Raw genomic sequence first — 22,081 nt, 5'->3', positions numbered from 1 at the left:
GCTCAGGTCATGATCTCACAGTTCTCGAGTTTGAGCCCCGTGTCAGGTTCTTTGCAGACAGCTCAAGGCCTGGAGCCTGCTTTGGATTCTGTGTCTCCCTCTCCCTCTCTGCCCCTCTCCTGCTTGTGCTCTCTCTCTCTCAAAAACAAACATTTAAAAAAAATTTTTTAATTAAAAAAAAAAAAAAGGCGTATCTGTTCCATAATACACAGTTTAAATAATATGGAATGGTGGAATTCCATTACAAATACACAATCTAATCAAAATCAAGAAGTGGAAAAGAAGTAAGAGAGGGCAGTGGGGAGGAGCTGAGACACAAGGAGTAACCTAATGCCACAAATCTACTCTTTCCTTAGTTTCTCAACCTAAATAACTCTCGTTGCATGAGCATCTCACTGCTCTAAGAGCAATTCTAGTGCTTAAAAATACACATCTTCCATGTAAATTAATCCATAAAATACAAACTACTTCATTTGGAACTTGTCTGAATAAAATACGGTCTTTTTTTTCCCCCTTTTCCACTGGAGATAAAACTGCATATTTGGTCTTATTGAGAGTCTCTAAGGAAATGCATACATACTTTGGTTTATGTTGTGATTTACAGGCAACTTAATGAATCTTTTAAATATTTAGAACATGTGTGATTTTTTGTTTTATGGCTAGCTACAATTGTTAGTCCTCAGATAAGATGCAATTGGTATACCTACTAAACAGTATTCACTGGAGCCAAAAATACACCCAACTTCAAAAAATTTTAAATTAGACTCACAAGTCAACAATGATTCTGTAACAGGCTAACCAAAAAACCAGATATTTTCAAAACATTGGTTGCCTGTAATCCACCTTTGGGAGAAAGAGGCAGAGGGAAAAGAAACAACCAACAGTTGTATGTCTTCTACCAACATGATCCAATGTAATAATGCTGGCTAAAATATTTTTTTAATTATGTAGTATTCAAGTGTCTGATAAAAGCCACACATTTTTCACACACACAAGTCTAAGAACAAAGCACAGGAACTATCAAAAATGAAGCACAGAAGGGAATGAAGACTTTAAAAGGGAGTTTGGTGGTACAGGGATGAATCAGTGAGCTGTGGGACAAGGTTAAGCAGCCTATGTCACTGGAGTACCCAAAGGAATGTAGGAGGGAAAAAATGTGAAGAAGCAGGAAAAAAATTATAAGATTTGATGAAAACTATAAAATCTACTACTGATCAACTAACTCCAAGTGCAAGAAACATGAAGAAAAATCCACAAATCCACATCACAATCAAACTACTTATCATTAAAAACCAACAATAACGAGAAAATGGTAAGAACAGCCAGGGAGTTTTAAAAAAGAAAAAAAAAATGCTTTATCTGCTAAGAAACAAAGTTAAGAATGAAAACAGATTTCTCATGGAAATAATGCAAGTTAGAAAACAAGAGTAAATAAAAAATCTTCAAAGACCAAAGAAACAGGGCCACCTGCGTGGCTCAGTTGGTTAAGCATCTGCCTCTTGATTTTCAGCTCAGGTCATGATCTTACAGTTTGTGAGCTGCAGCCCAGCATCAGGCTCTGCACTGACAGCAGGGAGCCTGCTTGGGATTCTCTCTCTCCCTGTCTCTCTGCTCTTCCCCCACTTGTGCATACTTTCTTTCTCTTTCTCAACATAAATGAACTTAAAAAAAAAAAAACTTTTAACCTAGAATTCTATACCAAGCTAAAATATTTTTTCAAAAGCAAAGGCAAAATATATAGCTGACCCTTAAACAACACCAGTTTCAACTGTATGACTTCATTTATACAATTTTTTCAATAAATACAAAACACCACTGTGAATGTATTTGCTTTTCCACATCACTTTCTTAAAAACATTTTCTTTTCTCCACCTTATGTTATTGTGAGAACACAGTATATAATACATATACCAAAATATGTGTTAATTGACTGTTTACGTTATCAGTAAAACTTCTAGGTCAACAGCAGACTATTAGAAGTTAAGTTTTAGGGAAGTCAAAAATTATATGCAGATTTTCTACTATGCAGGGGTCCTAACCACTACACTCTTCAAAGGTCAACTTTAATTGCCTTCCAGATTTTAAACAAACAAACAAACAAAAAAAGCTAAAAGAACTAATCAGCAAAGCAAGACTACAATAAATGCTAAAGGCTGTCTTTTAGGCAGAAAGAAAACAACAAAAGAAATGTGGATCTACACAAAGTAATTAGGAACACTAGAAACAGTAATTACATGGGTAAATATAAAAGACTTCTTCGGGGTGCCTGGGGAGCTCAGTCAGTTAAACAACTGACTCTTGATTTCAGGGATGCTCTCTCTCTCCCTCTCTCTGCCCCTCCCATGCTTGTGCTATCTCAAGATAAATAAATAAAGTTTTGGGGGGAAAAAAGACTTTTTAAATATTTAATCTCTTTATAACTGAAGGCTTAGAGTAAAATTAGTAACAATTGTGAGGTTTAATAATATATATAAAAATTTTAAATATGACAAAAATAGCACAGAACCAAAAAAGGTAGAATTACAAGTATGTAAATTCTAAACTGTATATTCTTTTGTTGTTTTTTTTTTCTTGAGAGAGAGAAAAAACACATGTACACGCATAAGCAGGGGAGAGGGGCAGAAGGAGAGAGAAAATCTTATGTAGACTCTACACTCAGTGCAGAGCCAGACCCAGGGCTCAATCCCATGCCTGGGAGCCCAAATTAAGAGTCAAACACTCAACTGACTGAGCCACCCAGGCAACCCTGAATTGTATATGCTTACACAATATGTGAAATGGCATAATATCATTTGAAGGCAGATTTTGATAAATTAAAACATGTATGACATAAACCCCAAAGCGATCAATAAATAAAATAACAAAGAATCATTACTAAGCAGCAAAAATGGAATCATAAAAAATATTCAATGACAAAGACAGAAAAAAAAGATGAAACAGGCCAATAATAAGGATTAGCAAATGATAGCTTTAAATACAAGAATATCAATAATCATATGCTAATTAAGTAAACACTCCAGTGAAAGGCAGAGATTAGAACACTGAAAAAACAAACTCAAGACTATATGCTGCCTATAAGAAAACCACTTTAAGGGTGGCTCAGTTAGGGGAGTGTCAGACCCTTGATTACGGCTCAGTCCACGATTCCACAGTTCCTGAGATTGTGCCCCGCGACAGGGTCTGCGCTGACAGTGCAGAGCCTGCCTGGGATGCTCTCTCCCCGTCTCTCTGTCCCTCCTCTGCTTGCTTTCTCTCTCAAAGTAAATAAATAAACTTTTTTTTTAATGTAAATATAAAGACACAAAGATGTCAAAAGTGCAAGTGTGGGAAATCAATTTAACACTAATTAAAAGAAGGCTGAATTCACAACATTAGTACAAACAAAATAAATTTCAGAACAAGGAATATTACCAGGATAAAGAGACCTATTTATCAAGAGGATAAAAAATCCTAAACGCTTTTGCACCTAATAAGAGACCTTCAAAATAAATTAAAACTGACAGAAAAAGAAAATGGGAAAAATAATAAAATCCATAACTACAGTAAGAGAGATCCAAAGCCTCTTCTCAGTAATTGAACAAGTACACAGAAAATATAAGTAAGCATATGGAGACCTTAAACAGTATAAATCAACTTGACCTCACATTTATAGAAAAACCCCATATACGAGGAGCAGAGTGAATACACATTCTTTTTAAAAGCACACAGGACATTACACACAATAATCCACATTGTGTGTCATTTTTTTAATCTTAAAAAACTTAAAAGAAATTATATAACACAAAGATATTAGAAATCAGTATAAAAAAATATGTGAAAAGTTTCCAAATGTTTTGAAAGTAAATAATCTACTTGTAAATAACCCATGGATCAATGAGAAATCAAAAGGAAACCACAAGGTATTGTTCAACTCAATAAAAACGAAAATACAACATATCAAAATTCATAAGTAGTGCTTAGAACAAAGTCTGTAGTATTAAATGCCTAAATTAACACTTCTGGGATTCTGGTCCAGCATGTAAAAAAACTTAAGAGGACAGAAGAGATGGGAAGAGAAGAGGGGGGGAGGGGAGAGGAGGGGAACTTACGGGAGGGGACAGGAGAACAGAGATGCAATATTTGAATCAAAAAAGACTACAAATTTCCCAAATTAGTGTCAGAAACCATACCACAAATCCAGGAAGCTCTGAGACTACCAAGTAAGACACGTGTCAAAAAAATACACCTAGGTATGTACATCACAAACTACAAGAAATCAGAGATAATACACACACACACACACACACACACACGTACTGAAAGAAGCTGGAAGGGGAAAAAGCCTTATCCATGAAGTAGCAAAGATAAGAATTACATCTGACTTCTCAGAAATAATACAACCAAGAAGAGAATGATATGAGATAATGTGTTGAGAGGGGGAAAAGACCTAGCATTCTGTACACTGCAAAATCATCCTTCAAAAGTGAAAACAAAGACTTTCTCAAACAAACAGAAATTGAGGGAAGTTGTTGCCATAGGTCTACCTTGCAGGAAATGTGAAAAGAAATTCTTCAGAGAGAAGGAAATGATACAGCTCAGACATTTGGATTTATATAAAGAAGAGCATCAGAGAATGAATCAACGAAGGTAAAATTAAAACTCTGATTTTTCTTATACTTACTTGATCTAACAGTGTTCAAAGTAATGATAGCAACAATATGTTTGTATAGTCTTAAGCACATATACGCTTACATGTGCTTCTGTATAACTGAAATGAATGACAGCATTGACAGAAAAGATGGGAGGGAGGAATTTAGGAATATTTTGTCATTATAAGGTACAGGTACTAACTGTGAAGTGGTGTAGAATATTTGAAAGTGAACTTGGATTAGCTCTATATTTATATATACTGCAAACAGTAGAGCAACTATGAAAAAAGTATAATTGATATATTAAGAAATGAAAGAAAATGGAACCGTTTAAAAAAAACTCAATTAAAATCCTTAGGAGGAGGGTCACCTCTCCACTTCCGAGCGCTGACAGATAACCGGGAAGTTGTACTTGCTCTGCTGCTTTCCCTCTCCCACAGTATATCCGCTCTTCCCTTTCCAACCAGGGCCCGGCAAAAGGGCTCCCTCAAAGAAGCCTGGCAAGAAGAAAGGCCATTATGGGGCGCCTGGGTGGCTCAGTCGGTTAAGCATCTGACTTTGGCTCAGGTCATGATCTCACGGTTCTTGAGTTCGAGCCCCTCACCAGGCTCTGTGCTGACAGCTCTGAGCCTGGAGCCTGCTTCAGATTCTGTCTCCCTCTCTCTCTGCCCCTCTTCCTTCTCTCTCTCTCTCTCTCTCTCTCTCTCTCTCTAATATAAAATATAACATTAAAACATTTTTTAAAAGTGGGGGTGGGGGGGGAGGGCATTCTGCCATTAATGAGGTACTGACCAGCTCAGAGCCTGGAGCCTGCTCTGGATTCTGTGTCTCCCTCTCTCTCTGCCCCTTGCCCACTCACACTCTGTTTCTCTATCAAAATTAACACTAAAAACAATTTTTTAAACTGAAAGAAAAACAAAAACCCTGATAAGTAGAAAACATTTGGAAGACAAAAACAGTACCAAAGATCTAGAGCAACAAATAGAAAAGAGTTACAAATCTGGGAAATATTAACCTAACTGTATCAATAATTACCTGAAACATAAATATTTTAAATATACCAATTAAAAGAACTGATCAAAAACAAGACTCATTTATGGGGCATCTGGGTGGCTCAGTTGGTTGAGCGTCTGATTTTGGCTCAGGTCATGATCTCACAGATCACAGGTTTGAGCCCCATGTCGGGCTCTGTGCTGACAGCTCAGAGCCTGGAGCCTGCTTTGGATTCTGTGTCTCCCTCTGTCTCTGGCCACTCGTGCTCGCTCTCTCTCTCTCTCTCTCTCTTACTCTCTGTCTCTCAAAAATAAATAAAAACATTTTAACAAAACTTAAAAAAAAAGACTCATTTATAGGCTATCTACAAGAAACACTTTAAATATGAAGACACTCATTGATTAAATATCAATGAATGGAGGGGTACCTGGGTTGCTTAGTTGGTTAAGCACCTGACTCTTGATTTCAGCTCAGGTCATGATCTCATGGTCATGAGATGGAGCCCCGAGACAGGATCTCACGGTTCGTGGGATTGAGCCCAGAGTCAGGCTCTGCACTGACAACAGGGAGCCTGCTTGGGATTCTCTGTCTCCCCTCCCCCTGATCATGCACACTCTCCTTCTCTCTCAAAATAAATAATCTTCAAACAAATTAATGTAATCCATCACATCAACAAGATAAAAAAAAAAATCATACATCATATCAACAGTTGTAGAAAAAGGGGCGCATGGGGGGGTTCAGTCAGTTAAGTGTCCAACTTTGGCTCAGGTTACGATCTCACAGTCCGTGAGTTTGAGCCCTGCATTGAGCTCTGTTTCAGATTCTGTGTCTCCCTCTCTCTCTGCCCCTCCCCTGCTTGCTCTCTGTCTCTATCTCTCTCTCTCAAAATAAATAAACATTTAAAAAATAAATAAAAATAAATAGCTGCAGAAAAAGCATGTGACAAAGTACAATACCCATTCACAATGGGTGAAGTTTAAAAACTCTCAGAAAACTAGGAATAAAAGGGGAACTTCCTCAACTTAGTAAAGTTGGTTAACTTACAGCTAACATCATGCTTAATGGTGAGAAACTAGGTTTCCCACTAATATCAGGAACCACTCCATTACAACATCATACTGAAGTCCTAGTTTATGTAAAAAGACAAGAAAAGGAAATAAAATATAAACTGATTGAGAAGGAAGAAATGAAAGTGTGGTTTTTCATAGAGAACATGGTTGTCCATGTAGAAAATCCAAAATTACTGACCAAAAAATTCCTGGAACTAATAAACAATTACGTAAAGACTGCAAAACCAAGGTTAAATGAAAGAGAGAAACTGCTTTCATATATACTCACAAGGAACAAGTGGAATTTTGAATTAAAAACACAATACCATGTACAAAAGCACCTCCAAAAATTAAATACTTAAAGTTTTAATCTAACAATATGTATAAGGTCTACATGAGAAAAGCAACAAAACTTGTATAAACAAAATCAAAGAACTAAATAAATGAAGAGATATCCCAACTTCATAGACAGCAAAACTTAATATGGTCAAGATGTCAGTTCCTCCAAATTGATCTACAGATTCAATACAATTTCAACCAAAATCCCAGCCAATTTTTGCAGATACTGACAAATTGATGCTAAGGCACATACGAAAAGGTAAAAAGATACAGAATAGCCAACACAAAAGTGAAGGACAAGAATAAAGCTGGAGTAGTGACATTACTCAATTTCAGACTTGCTTAAAAGCTACAGCAACTAAAAAAAACAAAAACAAAAACAAACAAACAAAAAAAAACAACCCTCCAGTAATTAAGATAGTGTAGTCCTGTTGAAAGAATAGACAAACAGATCAATGGAACTGATTTAAAAAAAACTTCAGAAACAGACCCACATAACTACAGTCAACTAACCTTTGATAAAGGTGCAAAAGCACTACAATGGAACAAACACAAGCTTTTCAACAACCAGGGCTAGAACTGGTTATCCCCATGCAAAAAATGAATCTAGACATAAAATTCATTTACACCCTTCACAAAAATTAACTCGAAATTGATCATAGATCTAAATGTAAAACACAGAACTACAAAACTCCTAAAAGATAACATAGGAGAAAATAGGATAACCTTGGGTTTGGCAATGACTTTTCAGATATAACACCAAAAGCACAATCCATGAAAGAACGAAATGGTAAGCCGAACTTCATTAAAATTAAAAACCTCTGCTTGGAGCTCCTGAGTGGCTCAGTCGGTTGAGTGTCCGACTTCGGCTCAGGTCATGGTCCTGAGGTTTGTGAGTTAGAGTCCCACACTGGGCTCAGTGCTGACAACTCGGAGCCTGAAGCCTGCTTCAGATTCTGTGTCTCCCTCTCTCTCTGCCCCTCCCCCAGCCATGCTCTTTCTCTCTCTCCTTCAAAATTAAATAAACATTTTAAAAACTAGTAATGAAATAAAATAAACTTTTGCTCTACCAAAGACATCATCCAGAAAATGAAAACATCAGCCACAGGCTGAGAAAATACTTAAAGAAGACATACTTGACATTTTTCACAAAACTAGAACAAATAATACCAACATCCATATTGAAACACAAATACCCCAAATAGCCAAAGCAATCTTGAAAAAGAAGAACAAAGCTGGAAGTTTCACAATTCCAGATCTCAAGATACACTACCAAAGCTGTCATAATCAAAACACTACAATGCTGAACAAAACAGGCACATACATCAACAAAACAGAGGACACAGAAATAAACCCACACTTGTGTTTATGTGGTCAATTAACTCCATGACAAAGGAAGTCAAGAATATACATACAATGGGGAAAAGAAAGCCGCTTCAATAAATGGTGCTGAAACTGGACAGTGACATGCAAAAGGATGAAACTGGACGACTTTCTTACACCATACCTAAAAATAAGCCTAAATGTGAGACCTGAAACCAGGACGAAAACCTAGACGAAAAACATCTTTAACACTGCCCATAGAAACACTTTTCTAAATATGTCTCCCCAGGCAAGGAAAATAAAAGAAAAAATAAACTGTCAGGGCTACATCAAAATAAAAGTTTTGCACATCAAAGGAAATCATCAACAAAACGAAAAGGCAACCCACTGCAGAAGAGTAGGTATCTGCTGGATCAGAGGGGTGGCTCAGTCGGTTGAGCTTCTGACTTCAGCTAGGGTCATCATCTTATGGTTCCTGAGTTCCATCCCTGCATCAGGCTCACTGCTATCGGTGCAGAGCCTGCTTCGGATCCTCTGTCCCCCCCTCTCTCTGCCCCTCCCCTGCTCACACTCTCTCACAAAAATAAATAAATATTAAAAAAAAAAAAAAGAGTAGGTATCTGTCAATGATATATCTGACAAAGGGTTAATATCCAAAATATGTTAAGAATTTATACAACTGAACACAAAATAAAAGTGACTGCAAAATGGACAAGAGGACCTGAATAAACATTTTTAAAAGAAGACATACAGATGGCAGACAGACACATGAAAAGATGCCAAATATCACTAATCATGAGAAATATGCAAATCAAAACAGTTATCACCTCACACCCATCAGAATGGCTAAAATCAAAAAGACGATAAACAAGTGTTGACAACGATGTGGAGAAAAAGGGATCTTTGTGCACTGTTGTTAAGAATGTAAATTGTTGGGGCGCCTCGGTGGCGCAGTCGGTTAAGCGTCCGACTTCAGCCAGGTCACGATCTCACGGTCCGTGAGTTCGAGCCCCGCGTCGGGCTCTGGGCTGATGGCTCAGAGCCTGGAGCCTGTTTCCGATTCTGTGTCTCCCTCTCTCTCTGCCCCTCCCCCATTCATGCTCTGTCTCTCTCTGTCCCAAAAATAAATAAAACGTTGAAAAAAAAATTAAAAAAAAAAAAAAGAATGTAAATTGTTACAGCCACAGTGGAAGACAGTATGGAAGTTCCTTGACAAACTAAAAATAGAATTCAGAAGATAACTAAATAACCCTTTTATTTACATGCAATAAAGTTTTCTATTCCTCAAAAAAATATAAAAATAGAAATACCATATGATCCAATAATTCCACTACTGGGTATTTGCTACCCAAAGAAAACAAACACACTAATCTGAAAAGACACATGCACATTCTATTCTTACAGCAGCTTTATTTACAATAGCCAAAGTACAGAAGCTACCAAGCGTCCACTGATGGCTGAATAAAGAAGATGTGATTATATATATATGGAATGGGATGGAATACACAACAGAGTATTATGCAGCCATATAAAAGGATGAGATCTTGCCATTTGCAACAGGAATTAACCTAGGGTATTACACTAAGTGAAATAAGTCAGACAAATACAAATACCATATGATTTCCTTACGTGTAGAATCTAAAAAACAAATGAATCAACAAGCAAAAAGCAGAATCAGACCTAATGAATACAAGGAACAAAATGATGGTTGCAAGAGAAGAAGGGTATGGGGGGATGAGCAAAATGCATAAAGGAGAGTGGGAAACACACGCTTCCAATTATGGAAAGGATAAGTTATAGGAGTTAAAAGATACAGCATAGGGCATACAGTCGATGGCATTTTCGTGACTACTATATGGTGATAGATGGTAACTACACTTGTGGTGAGCATAACATGATATATAGAGTTGTTGAATCACTATGTTGTACAGCTGAAACTAATCTAACATAGTGTGTCAACTGTACTCAAATTAAAAAAAGGGGGGATGCCTGGGAGGCTCAGTCAGTTAAGTGTCTGACTCTTGGTTTCAGCTCAGGCTGTGATCTCATAGTTTGTGGCATTAAGCCCGGTGTCAGGCCCTGTGCTGACAGCACAGAACCTGCTTGGGATTCTCTCTCTCCTCTCTCTCTACCCCTCTCACACTTGTGCACGTGCATGCACTCTCTCTCAAAACAAATAAATACACTTATAAAAAAAAGGACATACCTGATTAGAAGACTTACCTAAAATATATAAAGAATCCTTCATAAAACAATAGCAAATGAACTGATTTTTAAAAGGACCAGAAATTCTGAAACCTCACCAAAGACGATATACAGATAGCAAGTAAGCACAAGAAAAGAAACTCCACATCCTATGGCAGCAATGAAAATTTGAACAATGACATGCCACTCTACACCTATTAGCATGGCCAATATCCAAAAAACCAACAGTACCAGACGCTGGAGAGAACGTAGAGAAAAAGGAACTCTCAACTCGTTGGTGGAAATGCCAAATGATTCAGCCACTTTAGAAAACAGTTCGGCTGTTTCCTACAAAATTCAACATACTCCTACACTGTATTATCCCACAATTACATTCCTTGGTATTTACCCAGAAGAAGTGAAAAATAACATCGACACAAAAACCTGCACACAGATGTTTATAGCAGCTTTACTCATAATTGCCAAAACCTGGAAGCAACCAAGATGTCCTTCTGGATAAACAAACTGGTATATCCAGTCAATGGCTTATTATTCAGTCCTAGAAAGAAATCAGTTATCAAGCCTCAAAAAGATATAGAAGAATCTTACATTCATATTACTAAGTGAAAAAAGCCAGTCCAAAAAGGCTACATACTATGATTCCAACTTACGACATTTTGAAAAAGTCAAAATTATGGACACGGTGAAAAGATCAGTGGTTGCCAGGGCTAGAGAGGGTGGGAGGGATGAATACCTGGAGAACGGGACTTTTTAGGGCAGTGAAACTATGCTGTATGATCCTATCATAGTGGGTAAGTGTGTCACCATACATTTGTCCAATCCATAGAACACACAACACCAAGAGTGAATCCTAACATCAACTATGAACTTTGGGTGATAATTAAGAGTCAATGTAGGTTCACCAGCAGTAACAAATTTACCACTTTTTTGAAGGATGTTGATAACAGGGGAGGCTATAAATGTGTGGGAATAGGGAAAAAAGGGATATACGGGATATTCTAGTACCTTCCTCTCAATTTTGCTCTGGACCTGCAACTACCCTAAAACAAATAACATCTTAAAAATATTAAGAAAAAGACATGGAGGAAACTTTAAAGCATAAAACCACATGAAAGAAGTCAATATGAATAAGCTACACACTGTGTGATTCCAATTTTATACGACATTTTGGAAAAGTTAAACTACGGCGACCACTAAAAAGACTAGTGGTTGTTGGGGTTTGAAAGGAAGGAGAAATAAATTGGCAGAACACTGAGAAGTTTCAGGGGAGTAAAAGTTTTGTAGGATACTATAGTGATGGATACGTGTCCTCAAATAGTTACTCACAGAACCAAACATACAACACCAAGAGTGAACCCCAATATCAACTATGGACTTTGGGCAATAATGGTGTTTCAGTGTAGACTCACATATTATAATAAATGTATCACTCTGATAGTGGGGGAAGATGAATATGGGACAGAGGGTACATTGGAAATCTCTGTAATTTCCACTCAATTTTGCTGCGATTCTAAAACTGCTCTAAAAAATAAATGTGGGTATTGTCAGAGGCAAGGGAGGCACTGGGGGATGAGAAAAAAAATGGATGAACCGCTTTTGTTTTGATTTAAATTCAAATAAGCTGCATTAAAAAAAAGAAAAGAGCTATTTGTCTGCCACTAGATTGCAAGGCAAAATTTCCCCACCCACACAGCATTTAAATCTACCCATTTATCTATTCCTTAATTTTTATGCATGGAAACTTCCAAAGTTCCTTTATAAAAATGTCAGTGCAAAACAGGTATTATTTGTAGATTCTACACTAGAAAGTATGATTCCATTCTTACTAAAAATTTAATTTAAAAAATCTAAAAAATTAATTTAAGTTTATTATTTTGGGGGGGGGGGGGAGTGCCTGGGTGGCTCAGTTGGGTAAGCATCTGACTTCAGTTCAGGTCATGATCTCACGGTTAGTGGGTTTGAGCCTCGCGTTGGGCTCTGCGCTGACGGGAGCCCGGAGCCTGCTTCAGATTCTGTCCTCCTCCCTCTCTCTGCCCCTCCCCATTCACACTCTGTCTCTGTCTCTTGAAAATAAATAAATGTCAAAAAAAAATTAAGTTTATTTTTTTGAACTGCTATATCAAAAAAAGGCCTCAAATAAATTAAATCATCTTATACCTTAAAAAATTAGAAAAAGGGGCGCCTGGGTGGCGCAGTCGGTTAAGCGTCCGACTTCAGCCAGGTCACGATCTCGCGGTCCGTGGGTTCGAGCCCCGCGTCAGGCTCTGGGCTGATGGCTCGGAGCCTGGAGCCTGTTTCCGATTCTGTGTCTCCCTCTCTCTCTGCCCCTCCCCCGTTCATGCTCTGTCTCTCTCTGTCCCAAAAATAAATAAACATTGAAAAAAAAATTAAAAAAAAAAAAAAATAAATAAAAAAATTAGAAAAAAAAGAATGAGGTAAAGCCAAACCAAGCAGTAGGAAGGAAAAAATAAAATCAGAACAGAAATAAAAACCTAAAACTACTAAAAACTAAAATACAAAACCTTAAGATCATTAGAAAAAAAAAAAATCAGATTCCAAAAGCTAATAATTTAAGATCAACAAACTTCATAAACCTCTATCCAGCCTGGATTAGAAAAAAAGATACAAACTGCCAAAAGTACCTCAAGAAGAACAGCCTAAATAGTTCTCTATCTATTAAAGAAATGGAATTATAGTTTTAAAAAAACTTCCCAAGAAAAACTCTATGCCCAGATGGCTTCAGAATTCTACCAGGGGCAGCCAGGGGGCTCAGTCAGTTAAGCGTCCGACTTGATCTTGGTTCACGTCATGATCTCATGGTTCATCATGATCTCATGGTTCGTGAGTTTGAGCCCTGCATCAGGCTCCACACTGACAGCTTGGAATTCTCTCTCTCCCTCTCCCCACCTCCCTCCCCCCCACCTACCCCCTCTCAAAATAAATAAACTTAAAAAAAAAAAAAGAGGAAACTCTATAAAACACTAAGAAATAATACCAAATTTAGACAAACTCTTCCAGAAAACTGAACAAGAGTGAACATTTGGCAACTCATTCTGAGTCTAGCATTATTTTTTAACCAAATTCAAAGACATTCTACAAAAAAAACTATAGGCCAGTATCTCTCATGAATGCAGATGCAAAAATGTCTTCACATTTCAAAAATCTGAATTCAGTAATGTATACAACTGGTAATATATCAAGACAAAGTGGCATTTATCTGGCTTAACAGCAGGAAAAAAAAATCAACCAATGAATGTACTTCATCATATTAACAGATTAAAAAAAGAAAAAACATCCATCATATTAATGTATCTATTAAAATATATAGAAAAATTATTTGACAAAATCTAATATCCATGGCCAATTAACAACCCCACAAACTAGGAACAGAAGTAAACTTCAACATCATATGCAATGTTAGAAGATTACTTTCCCCCTAATTTCAAGAATAAAGCAAAGATGCTCACTCTCGCCACTTGTACTTAACAATATAATAAGAAATACGGGGCATCCAGACCAGAAAGGATGAAGTACAACTGTCTTATTTGTAGTTGGCCTGATCATCTATGAAGAAAATCCCACGGAATCAATAAGCTACTGGAAATAAGAATTTTCAGCAAGTTTGCAGGACACCACATAAACATACAAAACTACAAAAATGTATTTCTATACACTAGTAAGAAACAATCAGAAATTTACACCTAGGGGCGCCTGGGTGGCGCAGTCGGTTAAGCGCCCGACTTCAGCCAGGTCACGATCTCGCGGTCCGTGAGTTCGAGCCCCGCGTCAGGCTCTGGGCTGATGGCTCAGAGCCTGGAGCCTGTTTCCGATTCTGTGTCTCCCTCTCTCTCTGCCCCTGCCCCGTTCATGCTCTGTCTCTCTCTGTCCCAAAAATAAATAAACATTGAAAAAAAAAAAATTAAAAAAAAAAAAAAAAAAGAAATTTACACCTAAAAAAAGATTATAACAGCACCAAAAAACATCAAACATTTAGGAACAGAGCTGAAAAAAGATTTATAAAACCTGTATACTTGTTACTGAGATTAAAATACATTAAAGAGATATACTGTGTTCGTGAATCAGAAGACTCAATATTGTTAAAGACATTAATTCTCCCTCAAAATGATTTGTAGATTCAATGCAGTTGAATATACAGGCAGTTTTATTTCAACAACTTGACAATCTGATTCTAAAATTCACGTAAAAACTGAACCTAGAATAGTCAAAATGACTTTGAAAGAGAAGCACAAAGTTGGAAAATGGATCCTACCTGACCTAACTGGTTATTATAAAGCTACAGTAATCAAGATAGTGTGGTATTAAATGTAAAAGACAGGGGCACCTAGGTGGCTCAGTCAGTTGAGCATCCAAGAATTGATTTCTGCTCATATCATGATCCCAGCATTGTGGGAATCAAACCCCACGTTGGGCTGTGCGTTGAGCATGGAGTCTGCTTAAGATTCCCTTTCTCTTTCTCTTTCTCTCTCTCTCTCTCTCTCTCTCTCTCCCTCCCTCCCTCCCTCTCCGTTCCTCTCTCACACTCATGCACTCGCACACATGAATGAATGAATGAATGAATGAATGAATAAATAAATACTAGTTTTAAAAAATGTAAAAGCAGACAAACAGATCAACAGAGAACAGATTCCAAAAAGAGACCAATATCTATATGGTCAAGTGGGATTCAACAAATGTGGGTAAAGGCAATTCAGTGGAGAAAGAACAGTCTGTCTCACAAGTGATCCAGAAAAACTGGGTATCTATAATTCGAATAAGTGGACTCTGATGTATAAGTCACATAAGCAAAAATTAACTCAAAAGGGTAAATGTGAAAGATGAAAATATAAAACTTCTAGAAGAAAACATATTAAAAAAATGTATATACTAACCATTTAATTAAGATGTCTGCTTAAGGAGCGCTTGAGTGGCTTAGTCAGTTACCATCTGACTTCAGCTCAGGTCATGATCTTGCAGTTCACAAGTTCGAGCCCCGCGTCGGGCTCTGTGCTGACAGCTTGGGGCTGGAGCCTGGAGCCTGCTTTGGATTCTGTGTCTCCCTCTCTCTCTGCCCCTCCCCCTGCTCCTGTTCTGTCTCTATTAAAAATGAATAAACATTAAAAAAAAAAAAAAAGAAGAAGAATGTCTGCTTAAGCCACTGAGTGGGAAAAATACCTGCAAATAATGTACCCGATAAGGGACTTGCATCTAGAACACATGTTGTCTCACAAAATTCAGAAAACAAACCAAGTCAATAAAAAAAGACAGGTGATGAACAGATCTGAGCAGACCTTCACCAAAGAAAATAAAGAAATGGCAAATACACACATGGAAAGACATTCAACATAATTTAATCATTAAAGAAATGCAAACTGAAACTTCAATGAGAAAGTACCCCACACCCACTAGAAATGCCAAAATTAAACCATACCAAGTAGTGCAGAGAATGTAGAGAAACAGACCCCTGATACACTGCTGGCAGAATCATTGAATGGTACAACTATTTTGGAAAATAGTTTGATAGTGTCTTTAAAACTTAAGGCTACACCTACCAGGTGACCCAGCTATTCCATTCCTTGGTATTTATGCAAGAAAAATTTGTCCATATAAAGATTTGTATTATATTCCTAGTAGCTTTGTTAATAGCCAAAAATTGGAAAACAATCTGAATGTCCATCAATTACTGAATGGATAATCATTATGGTATGTCCAGACAATAGAAAGTACTCAGCAATTGGGGCGCCTGGGTGGCTCAGTCGGTTAAGCAGCCGACTTCGGCTCAGGTTATGATCTCGCAGTTTGTGAGTTCAAGCCCCGCGTCGGGCTCTGTGCTGACAGCTCAGAGCCTGGAGCCTGTTTCAGATTCTGTGTCTCCCTGTCTCTGACCCTCCCCATTCATGCTCTGTCTCTCTCTGTCTCAGAAATAAATAAACGTTAAAAAAAATTAAAAAAAAAAAAGTAGTCAGCAATAAAAAGAACATATTGATACACACAACATGGATGAATTTCAAAGTATGCCGAGTGAAAGAAGACAAAGTATAAAATATTGTATGTTTCCATTTTTAACATTCTAGCAAGTTCAAACTAGAACTCTCAGATTACCATGTAACTAAATATGATAGCTAGTCCTTATATTATTATGACACAGTTAACTTTTTTTTTTCCTTTTCTTTAACTTCACTTCCAGCATATTCACATCTTCTTGGTGTTCTTCCAAACTCTGGCCCTCTTCTCAGTCTTATTTGCTAGTTTCACCTCTGCTCCAAGACCTTTCAATACTGGCAGCCGTAGGGTGTCCTAAGGCCTCTTGTCCTCACCACCTGCACTCACTCCTCCACTGGCACCCACTCTCATGGCTTTACGTAAACTCTTTATGCACACAGTTGCCAAAATTATACCCATAGTCTGGACCTATTTTCCAAATGCTACACTATGCATGCCACTGGTTAATTAACATTTCTACCTGGGTGTCTAATAAATATTTCAACCCTAAAGTAGGCAAAACAGCCCAGCCAAGATGTCCACATCCTAATCCCTAAAACATGTGATAAGTTATGTTACATGGCAAAAGGGTCTTTGCTAATTTAAGTAAGGCTACAGACTTTAAAATAAGAAAATTATTCTGGATTTTTCAGGCAGACCCATTCTAATCTCATGAACCCTTAAAAGAAGAGAACTTTCTGTGGGCAGAAGCAGAAAAGGTGCAGCAGAGAAGAAGTCAGAGAGATCCCAAGTATGGGAAGGACTTAATAGGCTAGTGCTGGCTCTGAGATAGATGGACATACGTGTAAGGGCTGAAGAGAGCCTCTAGAAGCTAAGGGCAGACCGCAGCTGAGAGCCAGAAATAAAATGGACATAAATTAACAACTTAGGGGTGCCTAGGTGGCTCAGTCGGTAAGCATCCGACTTCAGCTCAGGTCATGATCTCGCAGTTCGTGAGTTCGAGCCCCGTGTCGTACTCTGTGCTGAACGCTCAGAGCCTGGAGCCTGCTTCAGATTCTGTGTCTCCCTCTCTCTCTGCTCCTCCCTCACTCATACTCTGTCTCTCTCTCAAGAAAAAATAAACATTAAAAAAATTTTTTTTGTAAATCAACAACTTGAATGAGCTTAGAAGCTCTTGCTCCCAGATAAGAACCCAGGCCAGCTTTGAGAGATCCAGAGGAACCAGCTGAGCCCACCAGTCTTCCAGCCTCCAGAACAGGGAGATAACACTTTTATATTGTTTTAAATTGCTACATTTGTTCTGGAAGCAAGACAGCACTAATACCATATCCAAAACTGAATTCCTCATCTTGTCCTCAACCTACCACACCCCACCCACAGTCTTTCCCATCTTTGTTAACAGCAATTGCATTTTTCTAGTTATCTGGTCCAACACACTTTGACTCTTCCTTGGATCCTCTCTTTCTCTCACACGTCTCATCTTCTTTCTGAGAAAGCTACGTGGGTTCTACATTTAAATAAATTCAAATTCTCATAACCTCTCACCACCTCCGCTATTACCACCATCTCTCTCTGCATTATTATAATAATCTCCTAAGGGCTTCCCAGCTTCCATCCTTGACTCTCTAGTCTATCCAGAACAAAGCAGCCAGAGATCCTAATAAAACCTAAGTCAGATGGTATGCACCAATGGCTGGCTTTTGAGTCAAACTCAAAAACCAAGTCCTTGCACTGGTTTGCACAGCCCTACGTGATTGGCCCCTTGGCCAGTATCACCTTCTGTGGTTCTCCCCGCTCCTTGCTCATTATGTCCCAGCACCTTTCCCTGTCCACACTTGTTTTCACATTAGGCACATATAACATTTACTATAATACTTCCTATGAACCAGATACTGTTGTAATTGTTTTACATATATTATCTTATTCAATTCCAATAATTATTTCACCCATTTTACAGACGATCAAACAAAGTTACAAAGAGGTTAATTAACACTCAGTGGTGAAGCCAGAATTCAAAATCACAGGTGAACAAAGCCCACTCTATAGCCCAAATTCTTAATCTCAATGATGCCCCCCAAGTTGTTAGCCTTACTTACTATTTTTCAGAACTGAGTATAAACAGAATGTAAAATAAAAGACTAAGAAATGGGAATCCTAAAGTGTTTAACGTAGGGTTAAAGAGGTAAGAAAAGTTAAAGGGAACCAGGACACTGAGAATGATATTACTTCTTAAAGGTAAAAGCCAGCACATAACTAGTTATTATATAAAACAAAATATGGCACTTAAAACTTACTTTTTCTGTGGTAACAGTCAAAGAAGGAACCAACGCAGGTGATGGCTCTGGTTGCTTCTTGTGTTTTTGTTTGTGTTTGTCCTTTTCTTTATATTTCTAGAAACGCACAGAAATAAAATCCAATTTAAATTTAAATCATAAACCATGTATATACAGATTAGATTCTTTCATAATTCTGTTTAGTAACTCAAAATGTTAATAAATACTTGACAAATAATAAAACATTACTTCCTTTGATTGTATTCATATTATTTGATAAACAATACTAGTAAAATAGTATTATTATACATTAAGATGTATAGTAACACTGGTAAAAATTATTTTAAGTGATTTCAGCTCCCTTATTCTTGACCAACCTAAAATAATATATCAACAACTGAAGTCTATAATTATTTGATACATTTATATCAGGCAACCTATATTTTTTTCTACCTAAAAACACCAAAGGGGTTCCTCAGTAGCTCAGTCGGTTAAGCATCCGACTCTGGATTTCAGCTCAGGTCAGGTTCCTACAGTCATGAGACCAAGCCCCACGTTGGGCTCTGTGCTGAGCATGGACCCTATTTATGATACTCTCTCTCTCCCTCTCTCCCTTCGCCCGCCTCAACTCTCTCAAAATAAATAAACACTTAAAACAAAACAAAAAAACATCAAGTACTTTTGGTATATTTTATACATTGCACTTTAAAACTTCATAGCACTTTGACATACACTATCACATTAGAATAGTGTCAGATTCTACATCACTATGCATTAAATTCTATGGCCCACAAACTGGAAACCAGGCCACAGAAACTTAAGTTAAGAAATTTTTTCCTAGGTTTACTCAGAAAAATGTATGAATCAGCTATCTCAAACAAAAATAATTTAGGAGTGCATGGGTAGTTCTGTCAGTTAAGCGTCCGATTCTTAATTTCGGCTCAGATCATGATCTCAGTCCACACTGACAGCATGGAACCTGCTTGAGATTCTCTCTGTCCCTCTGTCTCTGCCCTACCCCACTTGCACTTTCTCTCTCTCCGAAAATAAACTTAAAAATTTGTTTTAATCATTTAAAGTTTTGGTGTGCTACTTTCAATTTAAAGTACTAAAACTGATGAATATAAAAAGAATTCAATTAAATTAGAAATTAATTACATATTAGGAGACCAACTTTATTTAATGACAAAAAATTTAAACAAATTGTTTTCAATTGTATTGAAAGAATTGAAACTGAATTGAAAGAATCGGGATCGGGAGTAAAATTTACTATTATTTAAAGAGTTACATTTTAAGGATGCCTGGGTGCCTCAGTGGGTTAAGCGGCTGACTTCGGCTCAGGTCATGATCTCAGGGTTCATGAGTTTGAGCCCTGTGTGGGGCTCTGTGCTGACCGCTCAGAGCCTGGAGCCTGCTTCAGATTCTGTGTCTCCCTCTCTCTCTCTGCCCCTCCCCCACACGCACTGGCTCTCTCTGTCAAAAATAAACATTTTAAAATAAAAAGAAGATATAGAGTTACGTTTTCATTGCAACAGATCTTAGTAATGACCACCAAGGAATCCTGCCTCTGTTTCTTTGTAGCAGGATGTCACTGCTCCTCCCATCATAACATGTCCCCTTCTCCACCGCCCCCACCCCCCCATGAACCTACATTAGCTTTGTGATTTGCTTTGGCCAAGAGAATGTGCATAGCGATGTACAAGTTCAGGAGCCCAAAGCTTTACAAAAATCTTAGATGGCTGCCACCTTTGCCCCTTTGATTCCAGTCACCATGTAAGTAACCACTTCATGCTTTCTGATACAGACAGCTCGAGAATGAGTAGAGAAGTAGAGAATGAGACCCTGTGGCGAAAAACTGAAGTACCCAGCCCATAGCCAGCAGCATCTAACACCAGACATGTGGATAAGACTACCTTGCTGGAATAATTTAGTAAAAGTAAAATGACTTAAAATGTCAAAAGAATAAAAACAAACAAACAAAACGCCTATCTTACACTACCCTGCCAGCCACCAGCTGAATATAGTCTCATAGGGAAACCCAGCTGACAACATGTGGAAGCAAGATGAATTGTTCCTGCTGAGCACTGCCTGTTATAAGCCACTACAAGTTGTGGGGTGGTTTACCAAGCAACAGTAGCTAATTGTAACAAGACTAGAATACACAATTGGGTAATGAGAGTTAAAGAAAGTATAAATTACAGTATAACTTATAAATATGAGGTTCAAATGATCCCAGGTCTTTAAGTTCTGTATCAATATTTTTCTCCCATAAAGTTAATGAAGAAGCTTTTTTATCCTTCATGTTCTCCTTCCCATACTGGGTTTTATTCTTCAAGGGTTTTACTCTACAAGAGATGGGATGATTCAATAGTAAATAACCCTGACTAACAACAAGGTAGACAAACAAACTCTTAAAATGTGGAAACTGCTTGGGAGTAAAAGGCAAAGAATGCACATGTACATGTATGAAAATACAAACATACAGAAATCATCATGGAATTACACAGAATTCTGGTTCTATGTGGTACATCAGGAAAGGTATCCTGACATGAGGATTGCAAGTGTTCAGTGGAAACAGACTGTGAACAGATTATATCACTAGTCTGTAAAATATGAATCAAAACAGTCCAATTATATTCACTAAAGAGATAGGCTGGTTTTACTCCAGAAAACAATATGGAGTTTTCTCAAAAAGTTAAAAAATAGAACTACCCTGGGGAGTCTGGTGTCAGTACCCAGTATCCCACTCTTAATCTCAGAGTCTTGAGTTCAAGCCCCACGCTGGGGTTTAACTTAAAAAACAAACAAACAAACAAAATTAGAGCTACCCTATAATCCAGCAATTGGCCCTACCAGGTATTTACCCAAAGGAAACAAAAATAATGATTCTAAGGGATATACATGCACCCCAATGTTTATAGCAGCATTATCAACAATAGCCAAATTATGAAAAGAGCCCAAATTTCCATCAACTGGTAAGTGGATAAAGATGTGGCATATATACACAATGGAATATTACTCAGTCATCAAAAAGAATAACATCTTGCCATTTGCAATGATATGGATGGAGCTAGAGAGTATTATGCTAAGCAAAGTAAGTCAGAGAAAGACCAACACCACAGGATTTCACTCATATGTGGAGTTTCAGAACCAAAACAAATGCACATGAGGCAAGAAAAAAAAAAGAGGGGGGACAAACCGAGAAACAGACTCTTAACTATAGAGAACGGAGGGTTACTGGAGGGGAGGACAGTAGGGGGATGGATTAGATATGTGACAGGGATTAAGGAGGGCACTTGTTTTGATGACTACTAGGCTTCTATGTAAGCGA

At 37.7% G+C, this 22,081-nt stretch overlaps 1 protein-coding gene across 13 annotated transcripts in view; it reads right to left on the bottom strand.

The window, feature by feature from the left end:
- MLLT10 (MLLT10 histone lysine methyltransferase DOT1L cofactor) overlaps positions 1-22,081 on the bottom strand; it is a 243,168-nt gene that overhangs the window by 77,498 nt on the left and 143,589 nt on the right. For all 13 annotated transcript variants that reach the window (XM_030321048.1, XM_030321047.1, XM_030321054.1 and 10 more), the window contains one exon: positions 18,772-18,867. In XM_030321048.1, coding sequence (XP_030176908.1) covers positions 18,772-18,867 — 96 coding nt within the window. The remainder of the gene's footprint in view (positions 1-18,771; positions 18,868-22,081) is intronic.

Source organism: Lynx canadensis, chromosome B4 (genome assembly GCF_007474595.2).
Source record: "Lynx canadensis isolate LIC74 chromosome B4, mLynCan4.pri.v2, whole genome shotgun sequence".
Taxonomy (NCBI): Eukaryota; Metazoa; Chordata; class Mammalia; order Carnivora; family Felidae; genus Lynx; species Lynx canadensis.
The sequence above is the reverse complement of the archived record's forward strand: the minus strand, read 5'-3'. Positions and strand labels throughout refer to the sequence as shown.